The sequence below is a fragment of the Nomascus leucogenys genome, chromosome 23 (assembly GCF_006542625.1).
Source record: "Nomascus leucogenys isolate Asia chromosome 23, Asia_NLE_v1, whole genome shotgun sequence".
NCBI classification, from domain to species: Eukaryota; Metazoa; Chordata; class Mammalia; order Primates; family Hylobatidae; genus Nomascus; species Nomascus leucogenys.
In genome coordinates, this window is record NC_044403.1 from 6,686,548 (window position 1) to 6,713,547 (window position 27,000).

General features: G+C 39.2%; 2 protein-coding genes across 2 annotated transcripts in view; both read right to left on the minus strand.

The window, feature by feature from the left end:
* PPFIBP1 (PPFIA binding protein 1) overlaps positions 1 to 27,000 on the minus strand; it is a 542,301-nt gene that overhangs the window by 308,307 nt on the left and 206,994 nt on the right. The gene's annotated exons all lie outside the window — the stretch shown is intronic.
* The window catches only part of ARNTL2 (aryl hydrocarbon receptor nuclear translocator like 2), an 88,607-nt gene that overhangs the window by 34,488 nt on the left and 27,119 nt on the right, over positions 1 to 27,000 (minus strand). The window contains exons 2-6 of the mRNA XM_003265634.4: positions 17,756 to 17,906; positions 15,939 to 16,040; positions 9,787 to 9,828; positions 5,801 to 5,958; positions 615 to 694 (exon numbers count right to left, since the gene is read on the minus strand). Coding sequence (XP_003265682.1) covers positions 615 to 694; positions 5,801 to 5,958; positions 9,787 to 9,828; positions 15,939 to 16,040; positions 17,756 to 17,906 — 533 coding nt within the window. The remainder of the gene's footprint in view (positions 1 to 614; positions 695 to 5,800; positions 5,959 to 9,786; positions 9,829 to 15,938; positions 16,041 to 17,755; positions 17,907 to 27,000) is intronic.

The window sequence follows — 27,000 nt, forward strand, 5'->3', positions numbered from 1 at the left end:
AAAAGAGTGGCTTTTTTTAATTAAAGGAAAAATGGACAAAAATGTGTATGAAGAATCCTTCTATTTAATTCGACTATGGCTTAAAACCTAGTAGTCACACAGCACATGACCAAGCCATTTATCACCTCCGAGGGCATGAGAAGCAAATCACATGATCACAGTTTCCCCTCTAGACCAGTGAATCTGAAAAGTCATGCACAGGAATGATGAGGACAGAAATGTCAAGGCACTAACAACTCTAAGTAAGTGGTGACTGGCCTCTGAGAAGAACAGGATCCTGAGGGAACAGGATGCCAGGCAGACGGCTTTGAAGGAGGTGGTGATCATGGGGGAACAGATCCTGTGTGTGAGAGATGGGTAGTATAAAATGCTTAGCACTGAAGACAAGCTTTGCTCCGTAGTGTGGAAAGTGCCTATACTCTGTCTCTACTTTCATTAACACAAACTAGTAAGGCACGGCTACTTCTCCAGTTTAAATTTCTATATTAAAGGAAATATGGTGTAATATGGAGTCCCATATGTTTAGAACAGGAAGCAAATGGAAGAAAATCTGCCTCCTATTCAAACAGCAATGAAAGCACATATACAACTTAGACAAATATATCTTTAGTTACCTTAAGGATTAAATGTCTGAGCTCATTATCCTGAAGAAATGATGGTCTATAATTATTTCCCACATAAGAATTTGTCAAGCCTAAAAAGAAAGGTGTCAAGAGTTATTGGAAATATAGTAGAGAGGGCAACATGCTCAATGAACATTAGCAATGCTGCTGCTGCTGCTGGTATTTGCTCTTTGGCACATTCTAAGACATTTTCTGTTATCATTTTATTTTTTTTCCTTTTCATTTAATTAAATTAATTAATTTATTTTTGAGACACAGTCTTACTCTGTTCCCCAGGCTGGAGTGCAGTCACGCAATCTCAGCTCACTGCAACCTCCACCTCCTGAGTTCAAGTGATTCTCATGCCTCAGCCTCCTGAATAGCTGGGATTACAGGCGCGTGCCACCACGCCTGGCTAATTTTTGTATTTTTAGTAGAGACAAGTTTTCACTATGTTGGCCAGGCTGGTCTTGAACTCCTGGCCTCAGGCAATCCACTCACTTCAGCCTCCCAAAGTGCTGGCATTACAGGTGTGAGGCACTATGCCCAGCTAATCATTTTCTTTCCTCATTACCACTTGATTAAAATTTCTTTCTTTTAGATTGTGAATTCTTGGAACTACTTATTCCTTTATATCCAAATATGCACCTTAAGAGCTATATATAAAAACATTATAATAAAATGTACATGAAATAATATTCAAGAATTGATATGCAGTAGTCCCCCCTTAGCTGTGGTTTCAGTTACCTGTGGTCCACCACGGCCTGCAAACAGGTGAGCACAATACAATAAGGTATTTTGAGACAGCCAAAGAGAGAACATATAACTTTTTTACAGTATATTGCTATAATTGTCCTAGTTTATTATTGATGTTAATCTCTTACTGTGCCTGATTTATAAGTTAAACTTTATCATAGGTATATGTGCATAGGAAAAAAGTACTACACCTAGGGTTCAGTACCACCCACGGTTTCCGGCATCCACCAGGGTCTTGGAATGTATGCCCCATGGAGAAGGGGGGAACACTACAGTTATTTAGATAATGTCTTAGCTAGTTAAAATTGATCATATGAGTTACCTTGAATGGGGGCATTCTGGAATTCTAAACAAATGTTATGGATTCATATGAGATTTTCCAGTAAGAAAATCCTTTAATGGCAATATAGAGACCTCTATTCTGATAATACACAGATCATTTTAAAAATGTATAAAATATAAATGAAATAATTCATTTTCAGCCCTTAGCACTGAGTTATATTAAAATGAAAGTCTCTAAGGCAGCTGAAGAGCTTGCAAAATGATGAGGAATTATCAGGCCAAAACCAAGGGAAATGTTTGACCTGAGAGGAGTAAGGGAATCCACCAACCCAGACACGCAAAGCCCTTCATGGCCACAAGGGGGCGTATGACACATTCAACAAAGCCAAGCAAGCCCTCCCCAGGGCAAGGATGATTCAGAATTAAGTCAATTTTCCCTTCCTTATATTCCCCAACCTTCTTGACTCCTATCCCTTCTTCCTGGGCACTGTAAGAAAAGTTGCTTTTGCAGGGGAAAGGTGGGGTAACATCCTTAGACATTTTAACCACACATTGGCCCTTGGACGGATCTGTGGCCCAAACTCACCGATGAACTAAGTGGTGGTGGTGGTGGCAAAGTAAGTGGGCGGGGCAGAAAGTCAAAATGCCTCATGCTATGACTCAGTACAGTTTTCTCAGACTCGTAGCACTCTTAAGAGCCTGGCATAGGGAAAAGAAAATCTCTTCTGTTGGAATCTGTCTTCATCCTAGGGCTCAGGGAATTCTCCCAATGACTTCTTGTTAATATTACTACACAGCAGCTTGGGAGGGAGCTGAGGAAGGAATGAAGGATGCAGACTCTGAGTGCTAGGTCAGGGAACAGCAATCAATTGATTCTGAGCAAGGTAATGACATTTCAGGTCTGGCCTGCAGCAAGGTTGGCAGAGCACACCAGGCAGAAGTGGGCTGGGAAACCCCGTCGGTGTAAATCAGCCAGCACAGGCAAGCCCTGACTCGGTAAGTGAGTGGGGATGTGCTCGAGAGAAAATGAGGGCAGTGAGAGCAGCGCTGAGGCATGGTAGGGGCCGGCCCGTAAACACAGGCTGTGGTGTTCCGCACACTTGTCCACACACTGGCTCTCAGAGTTCCCGTGGCAAAAACCAACGAGGCAACACGATCACTTACTTTTTTCACAATGTTCATTGGGTTAAAAAAAGATCAAAATGACAGTAACAATTCCTCCTCCTCCTCTTACCCTACCCCCACCATTAGTGAACACTGTGTTATACTCTACATGCATTACTCTCTACTCTTAACAACAGTCCCAGGCGGCAAATGCATCATCCCTATTTCACAGATGTGGAAACTGAGGATTAGAATGTCAAATAACTTCAGTAAGTCACATAGCTATGAAGGAAGGAAGCCAGGATTTGAACCACAAGGTCTGCCTTCAGGATGCACACGCGTGAACCACCATGCTCCACTGCCCCGCCTGGTAATCAGATCACAGACACAGGACCTCATGCTGCAAAGCAGGGCTACTCCAAATGTGGTCTGGCAGACCAAAGTCATCAGCAAACTGTGGTGAGATCGAGTGCAGAATTTAAGAATGTGCATTCAGAGGCTTTTATAAAAATGTAGCATTGCTGTGACAGCCAAACCCATGATCATTTTTCCATAATTAATTGTATTTTACAATGAACTGGTGGTGGATGGGAGGAACTTCTCCATCCAGATAGTTTAAAAAGCACTGCTGTAGAGTATAGTGAAAAAAAAATCACATCACGATCCTTCTGTCTTTAACCTAATTATGCTATGGACCAAAATAACATGATCCACAGGCAGCCCTCTGTTGATCTGGCTTCTAAGCTCTTGCCGAGCTAGTGTGGGGATGCTGTGACAATACCCTGAAATGCAGATCCAGTTGCCTTAAGTCGTCTTGCTTGTGAGCAGCGCTGACCGAAGGATCTGGTCAGACTGCGGGAATGAGTACTTAACCATGTCACTTCTGCTTAGCAGAGCTGAGGCAAAATCTACGCCCTGTTCCAAGGAATCTCCTCTGGACTCACCTCCTCCCTGCCGAGCTTTCACAGCCTCCCCTCACTCGTACCACTGCTGTAACATTCATCACACCAGACTTTGACGATCTCTTCCTAAGTCAGTCTTCCTAGTCAGACCACAAACCCTTAAAAGGCAGAGATCTTGCCTCATTAATTTTTATATTCTCAGCACAGAACAGGAACGTGGTTGATGCTCAGATCATGTTTTGTTGAACTAGTCGACTGATTCATGGCTTTCCCCTTAGGTCCTCCTCCCTTAGGACACTGCTAATGTGAAAATATTCAGCTAATTTTAGGGCTGCAATCAAATGACCTCAGTTGAGCCTATAAATTTTCATTTCTGAAGGATTTAAGGAAAATATTGCAAGCCTCAGCTGTGGGTAAAAGAGGAGCTTATTTCACAACAGACTGTTATGAAAATAAGATCTCCCATCACGCTTCCAACAGAAAGCACTGGAGTCCAGGTGAGTGCTGCTCTCCTCTTAGCCACCTTAACTTGACTTGGTAAAGTCCTTGCATGGTGCCCAGATAATTTCCATTACCCTGAAATATATGTTCCTTCTCCTGGCAGTGTTTGAGATCTAAACTAAGACCCTTGGTCACCCTTTGCTCACTCCCTTTTTATGACTTTTGAGCCACATTTCACCATAATCTTCTAGATCTTTACAAATCTGAACTTGCAGAGTCTCCTCTGGAGTCTTCAGTTTGCTACTTGGCCAGGTCTCATCTTTTCAATGCAAATTTACATCATCAGCATTGATAAATCGAAAACTCTATTCCACTTCCATCACCCTGTACCCCAAGTTGGACTGGGGCTATTCCCAAAACAGGGGTGATTTCTACCGCACATGTTGATATGGTTTGGCTCTGTGTCCCCACCCAAATCTCATCCAATAATAATCCCCAGTGCTGGAGGTGGGGCCTGGTGGGAGGTGACTGGATCATGCTTGTGGATTTGCCCCTTGGGACTGTGTCGCAATAGTGAGCTCTCATGAGATCTGGTTGTTTGAAGTGTGTGGCACCCCCCCCATCCTCTCTTGGTCCTGCTCCTGCCATGTAAGACGCCGGCTCCCACTTTGCCTTCTGCCATGAGTGAAAGCTCCCTGAGGCCTCCCCAGAAGCAGAAGCCACCATGCTTCCTGCACAGCCTGTGGAACCAGGAGCCAATTAAACTTCTTTTCTTTATAAATTACCCAGTCTCAGGTATTCCTTCATAGCAATGCAAGAATGGACTAATACACAGGTACACATATACATTTATTACTTTGATTTAAAATTCAAGCTCAAGTTGGGGAATTGCTAAAGCCAGAAATGATCACCCACACACCAAGAGGCAGTGTCAGGGATCTCTACCCCCAGTGTCTCACATATTCAAGGATACCCTGGAATGGCAACGTGTGATGCATTGTAAGGTACTACTCATAAATCTGAATGAAGCTTTAAGAGAAACTGCAGAATTCAAGGAAGTTTTCTTTTTGAAGGATAGAAATCTCTCAATAACTTAATAATTAATACTATACTTCAGAACTTTTTTTTTTTTTTTCCGAGACAGGCTGTCACCCAGGCTGGAGTGCAGTGGCACGATTACTGCTCACTGCAACCTCCACCTCCCAGGCTCAAGCGATCCTCCCAGCTCAGCCTCCCAGGTAGCTGGGACTACAAGCATGCAAGACCACACTTGGCTTATTTTTGCATTTTTTTGCCTAGGCTTGTTTGGAAGTCTGGACTCAAGCCATCCGCCCACCTCAGCCTCCCAAAGTATGGGGATTACAAGCATGAGCCACCACGCCCAGCTCAACTTCAGAACTTCTAAAGAATGGAGAGGTTTTCTGAAAGGCAGGTGATATTCTCTTCATACTATATGTGAAGCAGAAATGTAAATACCTTTCAAGGTTGTATAGTGAGCTTGAGATAAAGCTTTTATCAGAACCAAGTTTTCTGACATCCAATTCAGTATTCTCTCCACATATAGACTATAGACAAATGCCAGTGAATACCCATAAAGCTGAAGGACACATCTGGATAGAACCTCAACAGCTGACAGCAAAGCGAACCAATCAGAGACCTCAGTGACAGAGCAGATTTCACTTATCGAAATGTGGAAGCCGTCGTCAAACTCACCTTTTAAAGATCTCAAGTGTTGAACAGCCATTCTTAAAACTGTAAGTTTGTCCAGTTTACGCGCCATGGGGTTGCACTGAGGGATCATTGCAGACAGTTCCTCAATCAGGTTATTCATTTTATCTCTCCTCCGCTTTTCGGTTTGGCTATGAGCTTCTCTAAGAGGGAAAAGGAACTTCCTTTATATTTAACATTCAGCAGATCCCCAGTCACCCCCATGTCGCTCACTGGAGCAGATGCTGAGCCCAGCAGGCACACACTGTTCTTCCTGCCCACTTGGGCCCTGCAGTTGTCACTGAGGGAAGACGAAGGCGCTGCTGAGACCAGGAACAGCATTCATAAAACTCGCTGCCCTTGGTCAGTCCCTCCCTACCTCATTTTCTGAAATATTTAAAAACAAAGCCATCTGAGAGCCCAGGTGGTTTTTCCACCTGTCTCCAATATTAGAGAAGAGATGGGTGCCCTTCTGTTCAAAGCTAACTATTCTCTGGTATTTGCATAAATAGTTGTCAGCATCTTAACCTCATTATTTTTATAGCTCCTTATCATGGGTCTATAAATGTGCTCAAGTATCTTCCCCCGAAAAAAAAGCCCTCTCCCTAATTCTAGCTGTTTTTTGTTCTTGCAACCGTCTTCCCCCCTCAGCAAACTCCCTGAAAGAGTGCAGTTTCCACTCAATCTTTCATTTCCCAGGCATTCTGTCCATCTGTAACATTAACCTTCCACAACCCCTGCCCCAATAAAACTGTCCTAGCGAAGATCCTCCTTCTCTCTTGCGATCTCTTGCTGATCCCTGCCTTGCATCTGACACTGCTGACACTTCCCATTCTGCCCTGGTCTCCACAGCCTCTCTGCCTCCTCGTCCTCCTCCACTCTCCCTGCTCGGCTCAGCCCCTCGTCTCCTCACCCAGCTCTTACTTGATCCTGAAATACTGGTGTGCACTAAGATTCCCCGCTCAGCACCGCTCTCTCCTTACTCTTTATTCACCCTGAGATCTCATTCCCTCACAAGGCTTTAGAGCTACTCGTAAGCTATTTGTTATTATAACCCTATCTCATTCATACTTCACTCAGTTCCTGACCTTTGGAACTAGAATTAGAAATCTAAATGATTCTCAAGAAATCTAAAATTCAAGAAACCCCAAACTGCATGCATTCTCTGCAATCTACCCCCACTTTCAATTCTTCCTGTACTAGTCCTGATTTATTCTTCCTTCTGTAGGGTTTATTTTGGTAGGTAACACAACTAGACTCAGTCTAGACCAAGCTTGTCCAAACTGCACTCCAGGGTTGCTTTGAATGCAGCCCAACACAAATTCATAAACTTTCTAAAAACATTATGAGATTTTTTTTTTTTTTTTTAGCTCACTAGCTATCATTAGTGTATTTTATGTGTGGCCCAAGACAATTTTTCTTCTTCCAGCGTGACCCAGGGAAACCAAACGATTGGATACCCCTGGTTTAGACCCTTCCTCTTCACCCTAAAAAGCCAAATAATCACAAACTCCTGTCGATTCTAGATCTTAAAATATTTCTTAAATATGTCTTCTCTTCCTCTCCATCCCCTCTGTCACCATCTTAATTTAGGCTCATTGCATTACCCCAAAACCTTTTAAACTGCTGTTCCTTCCTCTCCTAGTCTATTCTATGACTTCCAAAATTATGTAGTAAAACAAATAAGTCACCTAATCCCATCGCATAAAACTATTCACTGCATTTCCACTGCCCAAGAGGACTAGCCAGATTGCCTAATTGCAGGCCAAGGTTCTCCCTGACCTGCCTCACGTCTTCATCTCCAGTTTCTCTCTTCAAGACATTCCCCGACAGCTCCAAATGTTCCACAGCAGCAACGCCCGAAGACTTGCTTGTCCTCACACACGCCATGCCGTCTCACATCTCCTCCATGCCTTGCTCTTTACCAGGCTTACAAAGTCCTTTCTGACTATACTGTTGGAGAAATCCTATTCTTTCTTCAAAATCCAGCTCAGTTATTCTTCTGGGAAGCTTTCTCTGACTACTACATGATTAATCACTGCTTTCTCTAAGCTACCTCAGTACCTTTCATACCACTATCCTTATTTCATCAAATCTAAGAGCCACCAAGACACACTATTATTTAAAGCACCACAAGAGAAAGAAATGCTGCCAATTGACAGGAAGATGCCACTGATGATAAGAAATTTCCACAGAAGATAAAACATAGAGGAGAAAAGTGTATCTTAGATTTCAAGAATTACATGATTTCATCTGTCACACTTTGCTGTAAATCCCTCTCCTACAACACACAGCAACTCCAGAATTTCTCTATTAGAATAGTTTAGGGGCAATCTGATGGGAAAGAGGGTAAGTGGGAGACTTCCCTGATCTGTTTTTACAAAGACTTTAAATTGGATAAAAGAAAATGTAATTTTTCCAGATAAAAGAGTAGGGAGGTGGGTAGGGAGGAACACCGATGAAGGCTGTGGGAGCTAACACACTCCCTGCCCCAACCATTCACCCTTGGCAATGACACTCCTGGAACAAAATACCTACTGTTGAGTGAAGTGGATAGGATTCAAATTAAATTGTATTCACATAAAATTCAGTTATCTACTCATACTTTGTTCTATTTGTGAGCAATTAGATTTTTTTCTTTCTCTTTTTAAAGACACTGTGTTGCCCAGGTTGCAGTGCAGTTGTATGATCATAGCTCACTGCAGCCTCAAACTCCTGGGCTCAAATGATTCTTCTGCCTCTGCCTTCCAAGGAGCTGGGATTACAGAGCAATTTGATTAAAATTAAAATGTTATGATTAAAAGAATATTGTAGTTACACTCTCACTAGAAGGATCACCTCTTCTTTCTAACAGTATTCCCCATCAGCATGGACAGCAGCGATGGATAGAGACGCCTGACTCCAGGATGTACAGCAGAGGAAGGGGTGCTGTCTCTGAGCCAGGATCTGGAGAGAGATGAGAGCAGGGTGGGAGAAAGCCCACTGTGGAGAAGGTGAATGATGATACTGGGAGCCAGGAAACCCAGGGCAAGGTGAAAGAACCAATGTCTGAATAAGGTACTTCACTTGAAGGAGCTACACCTGAAGAGGTTTGGAGGCTCTCATTAAGGAAAGGCATTATTTATCCAGAGGCTAGCTCTCTGCTTAATACTTCAACAGAGTTCTGACTCCTATTCTGTGTACAGTTACTGCCACTTTGAACCATGGCAGTATTTTGTAGAATCCTATCAGAAAACAAAATAAATGGAGAAAAAGCAAAACTCTGATAGGCCATGTTGCCAGATGTAGAAAAATATTTTATTGTTGTTGTTGAAAAAATATGTTGAAATAATTGACAAAGAACTTATGGGTTTCTTTTTTTTTTTTTTTTTTTTTTTTTTTTTTTGAGACGGAGTTTTGCTATGTCACCCAAGCTGGAGTGCAGTCGTGCGATTTCAGCTCACTGCAAGCTCCGCCTCCCAGGTTCACGCCATTCTCCTGCCTCAGCCTCCAAAGTAGCTGGGACTACAAGCGCCCACCACCACGCCCGGCTAATTTTTTGTATTTTTAGTAGAGACGGGGTTTCACCGTGTTAGCCAGGATGGTCTCAATCTCCTGACCTCGTGATCCGCCTGCCTCGGCCTCCCAAAGTGTTGGGATTACAGGTGTGAGCCACCGAACCCAGCCGAGGATGGGTTTCTAACAGTCAGATGCCCCTCATAAGTAACTGATTTGTTTAAGTCATGAATCAATTTTTCTTTAGTGCTTAAATAATGGTTTTTTTTTAAAAGCTATTCTAAGAGAAAGTTAAAGGCATGAAAGCCAACATGCTATCCAAGTAGACAGAAAAGCAAGACAACAGGTGCCTGATAACATTGCTTCTCAGAGCATAATGAGAGAGAAAAGCCTCATCTTCAAGCCCTTCTACCTTGGTGTCACCTTTGCCTTAGGCTACAGGCTTGCCTTTGTGTACCTTTCCACTCACCATGTACCATCTCAACAAGTCAATGTACCTGAAGGCCTTCATTCTAACTTGGTGTTCACCATCTTCCACTCTACAAAAAAGCAGGATAAAATATCAAACTACATGAAGTACCTTTTCTGTAGTTCTTGAGAGAGAAATAGATGTGAGATCAAGTCCAATCATCCTAATTCCTATAAAATCCTTAGCTGTAAATGCTCCCTTGAGGACCTAATGACCTGAAATGATTATTACTGTCTACATGAACCATTCTCCTCCTAACGCTGACAGGCAACACCATTCCCATAAGGATAACAAAAGTTATGTTAACTGACAGTGAACAATAATTAGTGTGCTACTTAGATACGATCTCATGACAAACTTAAGCAAGAATAAGATTTTCATAGAACTAACATCAAAGTTATTAAGATCATTGATGGCTTAACCAAAAACTTTATGATAGCTGTATTAAAACAGCCTGAAAATGGATTAAGAATCCCAGACCTTTAATCAAAAGCAATTTATTTTGCCTAAAAATCCACCTGGATAGTAACAAATATTGAAAACTGGAAACTCTCGCCAATAATATTTTCACATTAGTATAGTTCCTAGCATCAGAAATGTACTCACCAGACCATTACTAAAATGAAATACATTGGTAGTGATAGAAGACTGTCAGCATTTAAAAATTATGCAGGCTGCATAGCTTTTAAAAATATGTAATCTTAAAAGATTTATTTCCAAATGTATCGTTTGGTGGAGATTTGAAAAATTCCAGGAAAAGCACCCATAATGCCACCTGGAAGTAATCACAGTTAATATTCTAATGTGTCTCCTTCCAGTGTTTCCTAAACATGCAGATACATACAATGATTATTTAACTTAGCCATGGTGCGTGGGTACCATGTAGATATTTCTGTGTGTTCTACATATATAATAAATAAAACTCAGATCACAGTATATAATTTTGATGTCTTGTCTTATTCATTTAACACTCTAACATGAATATTTCTGCATAGTTTCAAATATTCTTGGATAACATAATTTGAAATGATTAAATAGTAGCCCATTGATTAGTTATATCATAAATTATTCATTTGCTATTGTTGGATATTTCAACATTCTAATATTTTCAATATCATAAATAATATGGCTAATAATATTGTGGTGTGTGCATCTTGAATTATACTCTAGGATAAATCCCTAGAAGTACAATTTATGGATAAATATTTTAAGGCTTCTGATTCATCTTAACAAATCTCCTCCTTTACAGATTTTTAACAATGAACATTTTTCAGGCTTTGAAAAAAGATTGGCCTACTTTAGAACTGTGTTATTCAGTTGAACTCTTTTGAGGTTTTAATATTTTTCTACTTAAAAAAAGATAACACTTATAGAAAATTTAATCAAATTTATAAATAGATGCTTATAAATATTCCAAATAAAAAAGACCACGAAGACAAATGCTTAATCAAGTGGTGCTTTTCCTTTTCACAGTTTCAATCAAGAAGAGCTTTTATATTTATGGTACTTTATCAAAAATATTTCCACACTTCATTCTCACAGCACAGTGGTGAAGTTATTACTATCCCCATTTTACGGATGAAGGAGTTGAGTAAAGTTAAAGACTGTGCAAGGTCCTATAACTAGTAGGAGGCCAAGTGAAGACTACTCAATGCAGGCTGGTGCGCCTTTCACCATACCTGGCCATTTCTCTCACCACTGTCAGCCTGTTGTGTGGTTGGTACAAATAAAACTAAACAGCCTCTCTGAGGCAAAAGAGAGGGTCAGATTAAGTCAGCTTCTTTTCCCTTTTCTCTTTTTAGCCATCTTAAAGGAATAAACAGAAAACAATTATACAGATGAATAATTTTCTTCCTAATAGTCTGGAATTATATATAATTGTCCCTCAGCATCCGTGGGGGACTGGCTGCAGAACCTCCTGCAGATACCAAAACCTGTGGACGTTCAAGTCTCTTCATAGTATTTGCATACAACCTATGTACATCCTCCCATACACTTTAAACCATCTCTAGATTACTTACAATACCTAATAAATGTAAATGCTACGTAAATTGTTGTTATACAGTATTGTCTAGAGAAAAATAACAAGAAAAATAAGTTTGGATATGTCCAGTACAGACTCGCTTTTTTTTTCTAGATATTTTCAATTTTTGGTTGGTTGCCCATGGATATGAAGGACTGACTATATATATGTATGTATATATACATTACTTCAATTTCAAAAGGTAAACTTTGACCTTTTAAAGTCATGTTTTTGCTTTGATCATTGGCATTTTAGCAAATGAACTCACTGAATGAATTTGCCTCCTTGGTGAAATTCAAATATACTGTACTTATTAAATGCAAATACCCTTCTATTTAATGGCCCCTGGCAGAACAGAGCAAAGGCAGGATCTTGTTAGTCAAACAATTCATTTCTTTGTTTGTACCACAAATCTAGATAGTTAGTAAATTTGGTCTATAATCCTAATATTTTACAAATTTTTACAAATGTGTTTTAATAAGCTTTATGATATTAATAATGTTCACATTACTGGGATACATTTTCTTAGTGCAGCACTTTACATTACAGTAACAGAATTTCAAAATACAATGTGAAGTTTTCTTGAAAACTATTTTCGCTGCCTTTTGAATGAAATGTAGGCATTCTTTCTAAATCAACCAAAGACAAAGTTAGACACACATGCAATCTCAAAATATTCCCCAGATCTGCCATTTTTCAGGCGTTCCTCCTTTTCAAACATGCTTCCTTTGATTTCTGTGTGCCACTCCCACTTCAGAGCCATGCCTTCACATACTCTGGGCAGGCTTCCCCTCATCTTGTACTATCTTTAGGTCAGCACCCCCAGAGTATATCCTCAGCCCCCAGTCTCCCCACTCCATAAGCTTCTCCCAGTGATGGCGCCCACATCATCAGTTCAAGTACTTTTTGTGCATTAATCATGTCTGAGTCTCTAACTCCAGGCCAGGCCTCCACCCTGAGCTCCAAATCCTCATGGCCAACTTCCTGTTTGAGGGTTCTATAAATATCCCATTCTTAGTGTGTCCAGAAGTGAACTCATCATCTTTGTCTCAATCTAAGTGAATGAAAATACCACCCTCCATCTAGGAGCCCAAGTCAGAAAACGTGGGCACACTTTATATCCTCTCCCCAATGAACAATCATGAAGTCCTATTGATTCTAAGTGTGTCATATGTCCCTTCCTTTCCCTGCCCTTCCTGTCCAGGGCCACTCTCTTTGATCAATGCTCAGAAAACCTCGTCCTTGGCAAAAGCTATTCTCTGTTGTTCTCTCTGCCTGCTGGGTCTTCTTCTTTCAGCTCATCCTCCATGCTGTTTCCACAGTGATTCTTTGAAAATTGTTAAGACTGTACCACTCCCTCCTACCAGGTTGGCTATAATCAAGCAATTGAAAATAATAAGTATCAGCCGGGCGTGGTGGCGCACGCCTGTAATCCCAGCACTTTGGGAGGCCGAGGCGGGCGGATCATGAGGTCAGGAGATCGAGACCATCCTGGCTAACACAGTGAAACCCCGTCTCCACTAAAAATACAAAAAAAAAAAAAAAAAAATTAGCCAGGTGTGGTGGCGGGCGCCTGTAGTCCCAGCTACTTGGGAGGCTGAGGCAGGAGAATGGTGTGAACCCAGGAGGAGGAGCTTGCGCAGTGAGCCAAGATCACGCCACTGCACTCCAGCCTGGGCGACAGAGCGAGACTCCGTCTCAAAATAATAATAAGAAGAAGAAAAAGAAGAAGAAGAAGAAGTATCAGTGAGGATGTGAAGAAAACGGAACTCTTGTACACTACTCATGGGAATGTAACATGATACAGCCACCGTGGAAAACAGTATAGCAGTTCCTCAAAAACTAAACAGAATTCTCACATAACCCAGCAACTCTCTCCTAGGTATATATCCAAAAGAATGGAAAGCAAGGACTAAAACAGGTATTTGTACATCAATGTTCAAAGTAGCATTATTCACAATAGCCAAAAAGTGGAAATAACCCATTAACAGAGGACTGGATAAATCAAATATGGTATATACACACAGTGGAATATTATTCAGCCATAAACAGGAATGAAATTCTGACACATGCTATAATATGGATGAAACTTGAAGACATTATGCTAAGTGAAATAAGTCAGACAAAAAAGAACAAACATCATATAATTCCACTTTTTTTTTTTTTTTTTTTTGAGATAGAGTCTCGCTCTGTCACCCAGGCTGGAGTGCAGTGGCACGACCTTGGCTCACTGCAACCTCCACCTCCTGGGTTCAAGCAATTCTCCTGCCTCAGCCTCCCAAGTAGCTGGGACTACAGGCGCACGCCGCCACGCCTGGCTAATTTTTTGTATTTTAGTACAGATGGGGTTTCACCATGTTGCCCAGGCTGGTTGCAAACTCCTAAGCTCAGGCAGTCCACCCGCCTTGGACTCCCACTTATGTGAAATAGTGGGAATTTGCTAGAATAAGCAAATTCATAGAGCCAGAAAATATACTAGAGGTTAGCAGGGGATCGGGAGAGAGGAGAATGGGAATGCTATTGTTTATGGGCACAGAGTTTTTCTTTGGGGTGATTCAAAAGTTTTAGAAATAGAGATGATGGTCTACAATACTGAATATAATTGATGCCAATTAATTGTACACTTTAATAGTGGTTCAAATGGCAAATTCCATGTTATTTATATATATATATGTTTGTGTGTATTTACAATAAAAAAGTGAAAAAGTGCAGAGGCAATCAATTCTTTAAAAAATACAAATCTGATCAAGTTCTTCTCATGCTTAGAATTCTTCAGTTTTCCTACCACATTCAAGATAGTTTTCAGATTCTTCAGTTCAGCAGATCTTTCATGACTTAGTTCGTGTTTATCCCTCAAATCTCATAGCTCACCCCCCTCTAAGTGCACCCTCTGCTTTATGGTGACAACCACTCATTTCCTGATCAGGAGTATGCAACTACATACCTATATGCCTGCACGGTTGTTCTTTCCACCTAAAATATCTTCTCCATTCCTGCTCTGTAGACTCACTTCTTCTCTTCTGTTTTTAAATGTATTTTTATATTGACAGGGCCTCACTCTTGTCACCCAGGCTGGAATGCAGTGGCGTGACCATAGCTCACTGCAGCCTCGAACTTCTGGGCTCAAGCAATCTTCCCGCCTCTGCCTCCCAAAGTGCTGGGATTACAGGCATACGCCATCATACCTGGCTGTAGACTCATTTCTATTCTTCATTTAAAACTTAGCTTAAGTCAACTTTTCCAGGAAGCATTTAAATCTTATTTAAATGCCCAACTTTATTTGCTGACATAGTACCCAGGATGTCTATTCTAGCAGTTACAATGATGTAAAATAATTGTTTGTATCTTTTCCACTTGCACAAGTTTCTTGTACCTTTGTGTCTCTGTCTCTCCTAGTCTACTAACTGTCACATAGTAGCAACACAATAAATGTTTAATGACTACATTCCACAGATTCATCAAAGATCCTTTTAAAGAACCAGCTCTCCGGCCAGGTGTGGTGGCTCAAGCCTATAATCCCAGCACTTTGGGAGGCCGAGGCGGGTGGATCACGAGGTCAAGAGATTGAGACCATCCTGGCCAACATGGTGAAATCCCATCTCTACTAAAAATACAAAAATTCGCCGGGTGTGGCAGCGGGTGCCTGTAGTCCCAGCTACTTGGGAGGCTGAGGCAGAAGAAGCACTTGAACCCAGGAGGCAGAGGTTGCAGTGAGCCGAGATTGCATCTGCACTCCAGCCTGGTGACAGAGTGAGACTCTGTCTCAAAAAAAAAAAAAAAAAAAAAAAAAAGAACCAGCTCTCCATTCAAAACCAACACTGCCACAGAAAGGGTGGACATTCTCATATATTCTTCGTTTTTAAAAAGATCCAGCACTCTGAGGCTATGTGAGTGAAATCAGCCTCTCACCTATTGACTGGCTTTCCTGCACTGAGTCCTGGGGAAGGACACTATATGGTCAGCACCACGTACTTTGACATCCATAATTTCATTAAAGGGAATAGAAACTGGTAGGATAAAGGAAGGATTAGGGCAGGAAGGAGAAGCTCTGGGATAGATGATGAGCAAATCAGTGGGACGTGTATTATGTTTTCACTGCCACTCTATGCCCTCTTCAAGTAGGGGAGGGAGTATGTCAAAGACGGTCCAGGACTTACCTGCTGCCACTGGAAGCTGATATTTCTATCCTTGTTGAAAGAAGATAGGTAAGGGGATTCTGAGAAAGCTTTTCCACCACTTTTTCTGTCATGATTCCTGACCTGGAAGGAAGGAGGCCTTGGGTCACCCCCTACCCAGATGTTCTGGGAATGGACAGCAAGCCTGTCCTCAAGTGGAGAAAGTAGCCTCCTCTGCCCAGCTACACAGTGACAGGAAGCTGGGTGAAGTGGAGAAAATACCACATCTGGAATCAGGCATTCTAACAAGCTGTGTGATGCTGGGCAAACTGCTTGACATTTCTGAGTTCTAGCTTCTTCCTTTTCTAAAATGTAAGTAGTTACGTAAATAATCTTCAGTGTTGCTTGCTGACAAAAAAATGTCGGTACCGTCAGTACTTTGCATGTTTCTTATATTTTTGCTAGCACTGACCCCACTTTCCATTTCACCCCCAAATCACTGCAAGGTCTCTGTGCCCCCCATGTGGCATGAAGCTGGGCTACCTCTATATTCACTGTTCCCACTTCAATTGCTAAAATCATATCTAGACACCAAGAAAGAACAATGGTGCTTATGATTCTGAAGAATAAGGAAGAAAATAAAAAGAACAGTCACTTTCAGCTCAAGATAAGTGGGGGCTATTGACTGATAATTTAGGATGGAAAACAGCTAGACAGTCTAAAAAGACTGTCACTTCATCAACTATAGTTTTCAGAAGCATCCATGTTAATGGAAGAGACTAAGGGAATACTGACAACCAAAAACAGCAGAAAACCCTCCAATCATTTATATGTGGCGTGGGAAGTGCTCTAGTATTTACTCTACTGTCTTGGGAACTGAAGCTAAATTATAAAGTGTATTGGGAAAAACTGAGTTAAAAAGAGGTAGCATGTACCCACTTTGTAAATAAAGAGCTGAATACCACCACCCCCACCAGCCAAAAAAGAAAAAAGAGCTAGGATGTTTTATTATGTCCTTATCTTGACCTCCAACTCCCAGCTCAGGATTTTTCCCTTCATTCATGATAGCGAACTGTCATCAACTCTCACATTTATGTAAAGTACCAGCCTACGATGAGTTGCTCTGAATGGCTAGCTTTATTTTTCCTTAATGTTTTCTAAATTTTATACCTATTTATTTAGAGATGGGGTCTTGCTGGTCTCAAACACCTGGGCTCAAACGAGCCTACCTCAGCCTCCCGCGTAGCCAGTACTGCAGGCGTGTGACCCTGTACCTGTCTTGCTCTGATGTTTTCACCATATAAATTCTAGCTTTGGGGAAGTCCTTAAATAATATTTAGGACTGAAGCTGCAGGGGTAACAAAAATAAATAAGGAGATAGTGGGTATTCTCAACATTGACTGTATTATCAATTTGACTTAATAAACATGGAAAGCACGAGTTTTATATGATTAAACTGACCACAGATAACCAAGGGTTGGTTATTCTATATATGATGACTCAGTGAGAAGTAGTCATTATTATTTTCAGTCAAATATCCAAGGTGTTCTCCTCATGTTTATAAGTATTTCAATAAGGAAGGCAAGTATCTTGCCATGACCATAAACATTAACCAAATAAAACTCATGTTCCCATGTTTCTTTCAGACTTCAGCTGACCCTCCTAGATACCTTTCTTCAGAGCTGGATGGAAAAGTTCCAAGTGAGCCATTGACAAAGGTAGCAGTTGGGTGGATAAGTACTCTCCCGTCTCCAAATGTTACCATGAACTTGGAAATAATTAATGATTTTAAAAGGAATATTTTCCTCTTCTCCCTAGAGTCAAAGATCTCACTGGGTTAGAGGACCAAATTCACTTACTGGGATGGGTCTGAATCACTTCCTTTGCGTTTTTGTGGAAACTCTGTCACGTGTGAGCTGAAAGACCCCACAGCTGTTGGTCTTGTGCCTGGACTCACGCGGCTGGAAACCACAGGAGCAATGCACTGGTTCTCCTCTCTCAACACTTTACCTATGGGCAGCAGAGTACAACAAGACATTTATTTTAAACACTAACTTTTACTTTGTACATATCCGTATCACACATTTTAAATGACTTTTCTATCTTGGTATTTAAAAAATACCAGCTAAGGCCAGGCGCAGTGGCTCATGCCTGTAATCCCAGCACTTTGTAAGGCTGAGGCAGGTGGATCACCTGAGGTCAGGAGATCAAGACCAGTCTGGCCAACACAGCAAAACCCCATCTCTATTAAAGTACAAAAATTAGCCAGGCACAATGTGGGCATCTGTAATTCCAGCTACTCGGGTGGCTGAGGTAGGAGAATTCCTTGAACCTGGGAGGCAGAGGTTGCAGTGAGCTGAGATCATGCTACTGTACTCCAGCCTGGGCAACAGAGCGAGACTCCCTCTCAAAAAAAATGTATACACACACACACACATTATATCTATATATACACATTATATATATATACACACATTTTATATATATATATATAGAAACATTTTAAATATATATATATATCAGCCAAAACCAACATAACACAGAATGAAAGACTAATTGTGTACACTCAAGTATTAATTAAATAAGCATTCGTTAGTCCATGTTTTTAAGGCTTTCCCCCTATATTGTAAAAGGAATTTGAATATGGTAGAAAATACAGAAAACACAGAAAAATAGAAAGGAAGGGGGAAATCCAAATTTTTTCCCAATGTTACACAAACCAATGTTACAATCCTTTTGAGATTTGAGATATTTCTTCTGAGAATTTTTTTCTATAGTTATCATTAAAGTAATTGAAATCATACAGTATACAGTAGTCCCCTCTTATCTGCAGTTTTGCCTTCTGTGGTTTCAGTTACCCACGGTCAACTTTGGTCTGAAAATATTAAATGGAAAATTCCAGAAATAAATCATTCATAAGTTATCAACTGCACACAGTTCTGAGTAGCAGGATGAAATCTCACACCACAGTCATCCCTCTGTCCAGCATATCCACGCTGTATATGTCACCTGCCTGCAAGTTACTCAGTAGCTAGTTCGGTTATTAGATCCACTGCTGCAGTACCACAGTGCTGGTGTTCAAAGAACCCTTATTTTGCTTAATAGTGGCCTCAAAGCACCAGAGTAATGATGCTGGCATATTGTTATAGTTGTTCTACTTTATTATTAATTATTGTAGTTAATCTCTTACTATGCTGAATTTATAAATTAAACTTTTATCACAGGTAGGTATGTATAGGAAAAATTCATATATGTAGAGCTTGGTATTATCTGCAGTTTCAGGCATCCACTGGGGAGTTTCAGAACGTATCCGGCATGGGTAAGAGGGGATGACTGTCATCAGATTTATGTATCATTGTGACATAATAACTTTCTAGTTTTATTACAAATTCTTTATAAATGACTCTAATGGATGTATAATACACTATCATGTAGCTGTGTCCAGTTATTTAACCACTCTCCTGTTGTTAGAACCTACATTTAATTTTATTTTATTTGCCAGTACAAATACGTATTTTGGTACATAAAGCTTTTTATCTACTTCTGGTTATTTTGGACACTATCCCAGAAATGGGTTAACAAGGTCAAGAGACATCAATATTTTTAACTCTGAATTGCTAAGTGTGATTTTAAAAAATCCTTTTTGTCTCAAGTGAGGTTTATTAAATGTTTTACAAAATATAAAAATCAGAATCACTGAACCAAAATAACCTATAGTCTAAATTTGAGAATCTGTAACTATATTTCATATTAGAATGCATATAAAAAGTTTAAAGTAATTTGTACCTAATAACACAGATTGAAAATATATAACAATATTTATAAGGAGAATGTAATAAGTCTACAATAATAGTGGAAGATTTTTAACACATCTTTAACAGTAACCGATGGATCAAGTAGTAAAAATAATGGTACAGAAGATTTAACTGGCACAATCAGCAAGCTTCATATAATAGACATATACGGAGCACTATGCCTAGCAGCTTGAAACACCAGTGTTAATTGTTTTTGGCCAACTATGGAGCATTTATAAACACTGACAATATACTGGACCAAAAACCAGTCTCAAAGATTTTGACAAATTGATACCATACATAAAACATTTTCTGACTTCAGTGTAATTGTGTGGGAAGCCAGTAACAAAAAGATAACCAGAAAATCCCTGTATCTTTGTAAATTAAGAAACCCACAAATAATTCATGGGACAAGAGGAAATTCAAATGTAAAATGACAAAATATTCGCAATTAAATATTAATAAAAATGTCACACATAAAAATGTGTGGAGATGCATAAGCATTACTTAGTGTGAAATTTTAACTATGTTTAAAAAAAGAAAAATTGAAATGTAATATGTAAATAATTTAAGAAATCAGAAAAAGATCAGTAAAATAAATCCAAAGAACTAGAAGAAAGAAAATCATAAAAATAAGACCAGAAATAATGAAACAGAATATAAACATATAAGAGTGTAGATTTAAAAAGCTAAACAAAGTTTCTTCCAAATGATTGGAAACTCTAACAACTTCATGGCAAGATTTTTCAAAGAAAAAAGAGTACAAGAAAATAATAAATTTGGGGTCATAATTTAGATGCCCTAGAAATTTAAAAGATAATAAAATATCATTAAAATCATGCTAAATATTTAAAAATTTAGATGGAATGGAACATTTTCTATAGAATTTTAACTTACTGAAATTGAAACAAAAAGAAATCAAAATCTGAAAATTCCTATATTCTTCCTTGCACAAACTATTCCACTATATGAAAAAAGAGGGACTACCTTGACCCCCAACTTTTCTTTGTCAAGGAGGCTTACATAATTTTGATATTAAAACCTGACAATGACAGTACAAAAGGAAAATTACAGGCCAATCTCATTCACAAACAAAAATACAAAAATCTTAATAAAACATTATCAAACAAAATTCAGAAATGAATACAAATAATCATCCATCATGACTAAGACAGTTTCATCCTAGGGATGCAGGAGTGCCTTCATATTAGTAATTAATGAATATAACTTACTACAATAACAGATAAATGAAAAACTATACAATCATCTCAGGAAATGTAGAAATATTAATGAAGAAATATTGAAAGTGTTCTTTTTAAGATCAGAAACAAGAACACCCTTATTTAATTCTATATTAGAAGAGTTCACAGTAGGGTAAGGCAAGAAAAAGAAAAATGAAATATAAAATTAAGAAATAAAATTGTTTTGCTCTTATTGGGAAATGATATGATTGACTACATAGACAATCCAAAATAATCAACATATAAATCATTAAAGTTAGAGGATATAGCAAGTTGGCTGTATATGAATCAATATGCAAAAATCAATTGCCTTTCTATCCAAAGTAACAAATAGTAAGAAAATATTTAAAAGATAGAATTTATAATAATCTCAAAAATATCAAGTATCTAAAGAATAAATCTAATAAATGTATAAGGTCTTTATGGAAAAAACTAAAACTTTATTTAAAACATTTTAAAAGATCCAAATAATGGAAAGATATGCCAGGCTTTTGAATTGGAGGCTTCAATATCCTAAAGATATAAATTATCCTGAAATAGATGTGCAATTCCTCCCAAAATACTTAATTTTTTGGTGGAAACTTTCAAGTGGAATATACAACTATGTGAACTGTATACAGAAGAACAATGGGTCATGAGTAACCAAGGAAAAGGTGGGAAGACTGGCCCTATCAGATATCAAGACTTGTAAAGACACAGTAATTAAGACAGTGTAGTACTGGTATGAGGATAGATGAATGGAAGAGAACAAAGAGCCCAGACATGTATATATGGATATCTGCTAAATATCAAAGGTGGTAAAAATCAATGTGGGGAAAAAAATAACTTTTTAATAAATGGTCCAGGATCAATTGGTTTTCTCTATGGAAAAGATGAAATGGGACTCCCTGTGTTACACCAAATACAAAAACAAATCCAGTTGGATTTGAGACCTAAATGTATAAAACAAAAATAGAATAGAGAAAACTTTTGCTATGGTTTGAATGTTTGTGTTCCTCCAAAATTCATGTGGAAACTTAATTCCCAGTTCAACAATATTAAAAGGTGGGGCCACTAGGAGGTGATTAGGTCATGCACGCTCCACCCTCATAGATGGGATTAGTGCCACTGTAAAAGGGCTGAGAGGACAAGTTTGTCCCTTCCATTCCTTTGCCTCTTCTGCCAAGTGAGGATGCAGCAAGAAGATACCATCGTAGAAGCAGAAGGAGCAGCCCTCATCAGACACTGAACTTGCCCGTGCCTTGATCTTGGACTTCCCAGCCTCTAGAATTGTCAGAAATAACTATCTGTTGTTTATAAATTACCCAGCCTAAGGTGCTTTGTTATAGCAGCACCAATGGACTAAGACAACTCTAAAGGAGGGAGAGTATTTTTATTTCATAGAAAGAAATTTCCAAGACATAAAACGTAAAAACAATAAAGGAAAAGATTGTTAAATGCGACAATCTTTAAGTTAATGTTGATCAAAAGACACTACAAAGAAAACGAAACCATAAGCCACAAACTGGGAAAAGATATTTGTTAGACATATAAACAACAAAGGGTTAATATTCAGATTATATAAAGAATGGCTTTGAATCAATAAGAAAAAGACCAATGACTCAATAGAAAACTGGATAAAATACTTCACTAGGCACTTCATAAAAGAAATTCCGATTGTCAACACATGGATGAAAGATACTCAATCTCACTGGTAAGCAGGAAAATCCTAAGTAAACTGTAGTGATATACTAATATATGATGGCTACTATTGAAAAATTGGATGATATCAAGTGTTGGTGAGGATGTGGAGCAATGGAAACGCTCACGCTCTGCTGGCAGGAATGTAAGTTGCTACAGCCACTTTGGAAACCATTTTTGCATTACCTAATAAAGGTGAATGCATATATAATATATGACTCGGCATTCCCCTCCTAGGTATATGGAAAAACTCTTACTGTGTATTAGCTGGCAGGTATAAGAAATGCGTTAGCAACACTGCTTGTAATTGAACAACAACAAAAACCTGAGAAAACTGGAAACTTTAAACTTTCATCAGCAAAATGAGTACATTGCGTAGTTACTGAACGGAATACTAACAGCAGCAAAATGAAGTCCAGCTATACTCAACACAGATGAATCAAAAAACATAATGCTGGCCAGGTGCAGTGGCTCATGCCTGTAATTCCAGCATGAAGACTTGGAAGGCCAAGGTAAGAGGATCATGTAAGGCCAGAAGTTTGAGACCAGTCTGGGCAACACAGCGAGATGCTGTCTCTACAAAAAAATTTTAAAATTAGCCAAGCATGGTGGTGCACACATATAGTCCTAGCTACTCAGGAGGCTGAGGTGGGAGGAGTGCCTGGGTCCAGGAGTTGAGGGTTACAGTGAGTGTGCTGCACTCCAGCCTGGGTGACAGAGTGAGACCCTGTCTTCTAAAACAAACAACAACAACAAAACCCATAATGCTGAGGGGGAGAAAGTCATAGTCAAAAACACATTGCGTGTTTTTAAAAATGTATATAAAGTTCAAAAACAAGTAAACTAAAAAAAAAGTAAAACTAATCAATTTTAGGAATATCTGGGGTTTTTTTAGAGATTTTTTTTTGTATAGAGATATCTCCTTATACAGAAAGTAAGGGGGTAGTTAAGACAAAAGTCAGAACAGTGGTTCTCTTCGGGAAAAGAAAGGAGGGTATGACCATGAGGGACACACACGGACTTCTAAGGAATTCATGTTCTACTTCTTTCACAGATCAATGTCTTATCTTTCTTCTTTAAATAACACACATTATTTTTACCATCTTCACAGGTATAACAGATCTCACAATAAAGAAATAGGGAGAATAATTTTACCAGTGATCATGGGGCACTTGGGAATTAAGTTTCCATTCTACAACATCCCAAGACTTCCAGGCCTGGATTCTCTAAATGGGACCAGTTGAGGATCACCACATACCACGTGAGATCAGACTTCATTCTAATGGATGTTGAATGATGGGTCACTATCTGTCCCCACAGAAAAGTGCAGGGAATTTATTTCATCAAATGACAAATCAAAAGGAAAAACTCACTCCCGTTAAACCACAGCATACCCTGCAATATGTAACACCAGACCCCCAACCATTCCCCCTACTTCCAACACACACTCTGCAAGTACATTCTTGCCCTCACATAAGTTCAGAGACAGAAATAAAATGAAGATTTTTTTTTTTTTGCCTCCCATTCTGGGAAGCATGATCTTCACATGTTTCTATCCTACTTCCTTATTAACCTTTAAATAAGAAATGTGAATTATCTTTAGGCAGGCAGAATAGTCTTCACAACATAAAAATCTGAAGCTTTAAGGGTCTTTATTTTTATGTTCTTTAATGGGTGGGGAGTATTGCCTTATAATTAGCTATGTTCCATTGACTCCATGTCAGTAGAAGTATATTCAAAACAGAGGGCTTTCTGTAAGCAAAAGGAAAATATGGGTTAGTGAGACTAGTTAGTTTTAGCTGAAAGGATCTGTTCTTTGGAAATAATCTCCATGTTGCAGATTCTTATTTTTGTTTGTAGGTGACTCATAATTTAAGGAGTAAAAATTTCATTTTTAACTTTCCAGTTTACTTGACTTTCTGCCTCCACATATACATCTGCAGAAGATGAGACCATATGTTAGGAATTGAAGTTCAGCTCTGCTTTTATATAACTCAGTTTGGAGGTACATGATTTAATATTTTGATATTGTCTTTCCTTGCCAAATTGAGTGACTTCTCAGTGGTAAATGTAATATGTGTCCTTTAACACTCAATAAAATAATACAGAATTTAGGTTAAACAAAGATATCATGATTGCCTTTTTACAAAGAAAGTTTGTGATTTTACTTAAAACGAGATTAGCATTAAATCTCACTCCACTCTACGTCTGTCTCCCTGGTGATGACAATCAATCTTGCAGTATTTCAAAGGTCTACTACTTAGTATCAATTCCTCAAGGAGGAAAATAAATTATGGGGAAACGAGCAGCTGTTTGGAAGTCATAACCAAGGGAAGCCAAGTAGCGACTTGGTTTAGGCTCATAGTTACAAAGGGTTTCAAATTTGGAATTTGGCATTGTGGTTGAAAGAGAATACACGTTGCATATATGCACATGCACACACACATTTACAGAAGCCACGGCAGAATGGGAAAATTTTTCATTTTTCATAAAACTTTAAAACTTTTGTTCCATTACCTACTTTCATAGCCAATAGTATGCTATATCTTAAAATTTGTGTAAATTTTCATTATCTTGTAAATAACTTTTGGTTAAAAATAATTTATTCTGTGTAAACGTTTAAATTATTTCCTTGAGAAATGAAAGTGGCCTTTGCTTCTTAACTTCTGAGAGTCCAAACCCGGAGAAATCTTTGTGGTCCCATCTACCCACTACCTTGTTAGTATTGGTTTTTTTTTTTTTTTTTGGACAAATCACTTAACATAACCAACTCTATTTCTTTAAGATGGAAGAAATTTCCCGCAAACCACATTTGTTTGTTTCAGAATCAAATAAGAAAATGTACATGAATCTGTTTGAAAACCAGAAGCTCACTGATGCTAATTAAGTAACTAGCCCAGCAAAAATGCATCGACATTGTTGGTGAGCCACTGTAGATGCCTAAGGTGTCAGGAAAACAACATTGAGTTGATGTTATTGCTTTTATTTTTAATTATAAAGCTCTTAACACCTTTTTATCTTGAAATAATTTCAGGCTGGCAAAGGTAGTGTAAAGAATTCCCATATACCCTTCAATAATATTCCCCAAATGATAATGTCATTCTTAACCCCAGCATAATTGTCAAGATCAGGAAATTAACACTGATAAACAATTATTATCTAATTTACAGATCTTATACAAATTTTGTCAATTGTCCTAATGTCCTTTGCTGGTCCAGGATCACAATGCATTTAGCACCTGCCACCTGCCCTTTGTTTCCTTTCATCTGTAATGGTTCCTCAGGCTTCTTTTGCCTTTCTTGAGACTTTTGAAGGGTACTGGGAAGTTATTTTCTAGAATGTCCTCCAGCTTAAGTTCGTCTGATATTCCCTCATGGCTAAATTTAGATTGTGCACATTTGTCAAGAATACCACAAAAATGATGCTGTGCCCTTCTCAGTGCTAAATTCCTTCTCTTTTACATTTTACTGCTGCTAGTACTTTTTTTTTTTTTTTTTAAATAGGGTCTCACTCTGTTACCAAGGCTGGAGCGCAGTGGCACAATCTCAACTCACTGCAACCTCCCCCTCCTGGGCTCAAGCCATCCTCCACCTCAGCCTCCTAAGTAGCTGGGACTACAGGCACACCCACCACACCCAGCTAATTTCCTTGAATTTATTGCTTCATTAAGATCCCGCTCCTCCAGATTCCAAATGGTGTTCAGCTCGTGGAATAAACAGAAGTGGCAGAGGAAAGGCTTATGAGATCCTCCACAAGGCTATATGTTCCAATACTGCAAAGCCTTTGAGGACCACAGCAGGCTTCTTTATCTTCATCCCCAAATCCTGGCAGTGCCTGACACATACTAAGTTTTTGTTTTTGAGACAAGGTCTTGCTTTGTTGCCCATACTGGAGTGCAGCAGTGCAATCATGGCTCACTGCAACCTCTGCCTCCTGGGCTCAAGCGATATTCCTATCTCAGTCTCCCATGTAGCTGGGACTACAGGCACGTACCACCATACCCAGTTAATTTTTTAAAAAAATTTCTGTAAGGATTTCGCTGTGTTGCCCAGGCTGGTCTCAAATTCCTGGGCTTAAGCGATCCTCAGCCTCCCAAAGTGCTGGGAATATAGGCATGAGCCACCATGCCCAGCCCCACAGTAAGTACTGAGGGTTTATTCAAAGAATAAATTACATTCACTTTATTACCCCAGACATCCAAAAGAGAATCTGACAGATGTGAAATCAGAACTTCCAGTTTCACCTTCCCGAGCTGAGACCACACCGTGTTTCATCATTCTTGCAACAAGGAACATGGAAGTCCCTGCTATCCATACTTCACAAACAAGGAGGCTTACTTTCTACCATTATTTCACTTATATAATTTTTCTTTCACAGAAGAAAAAAGAC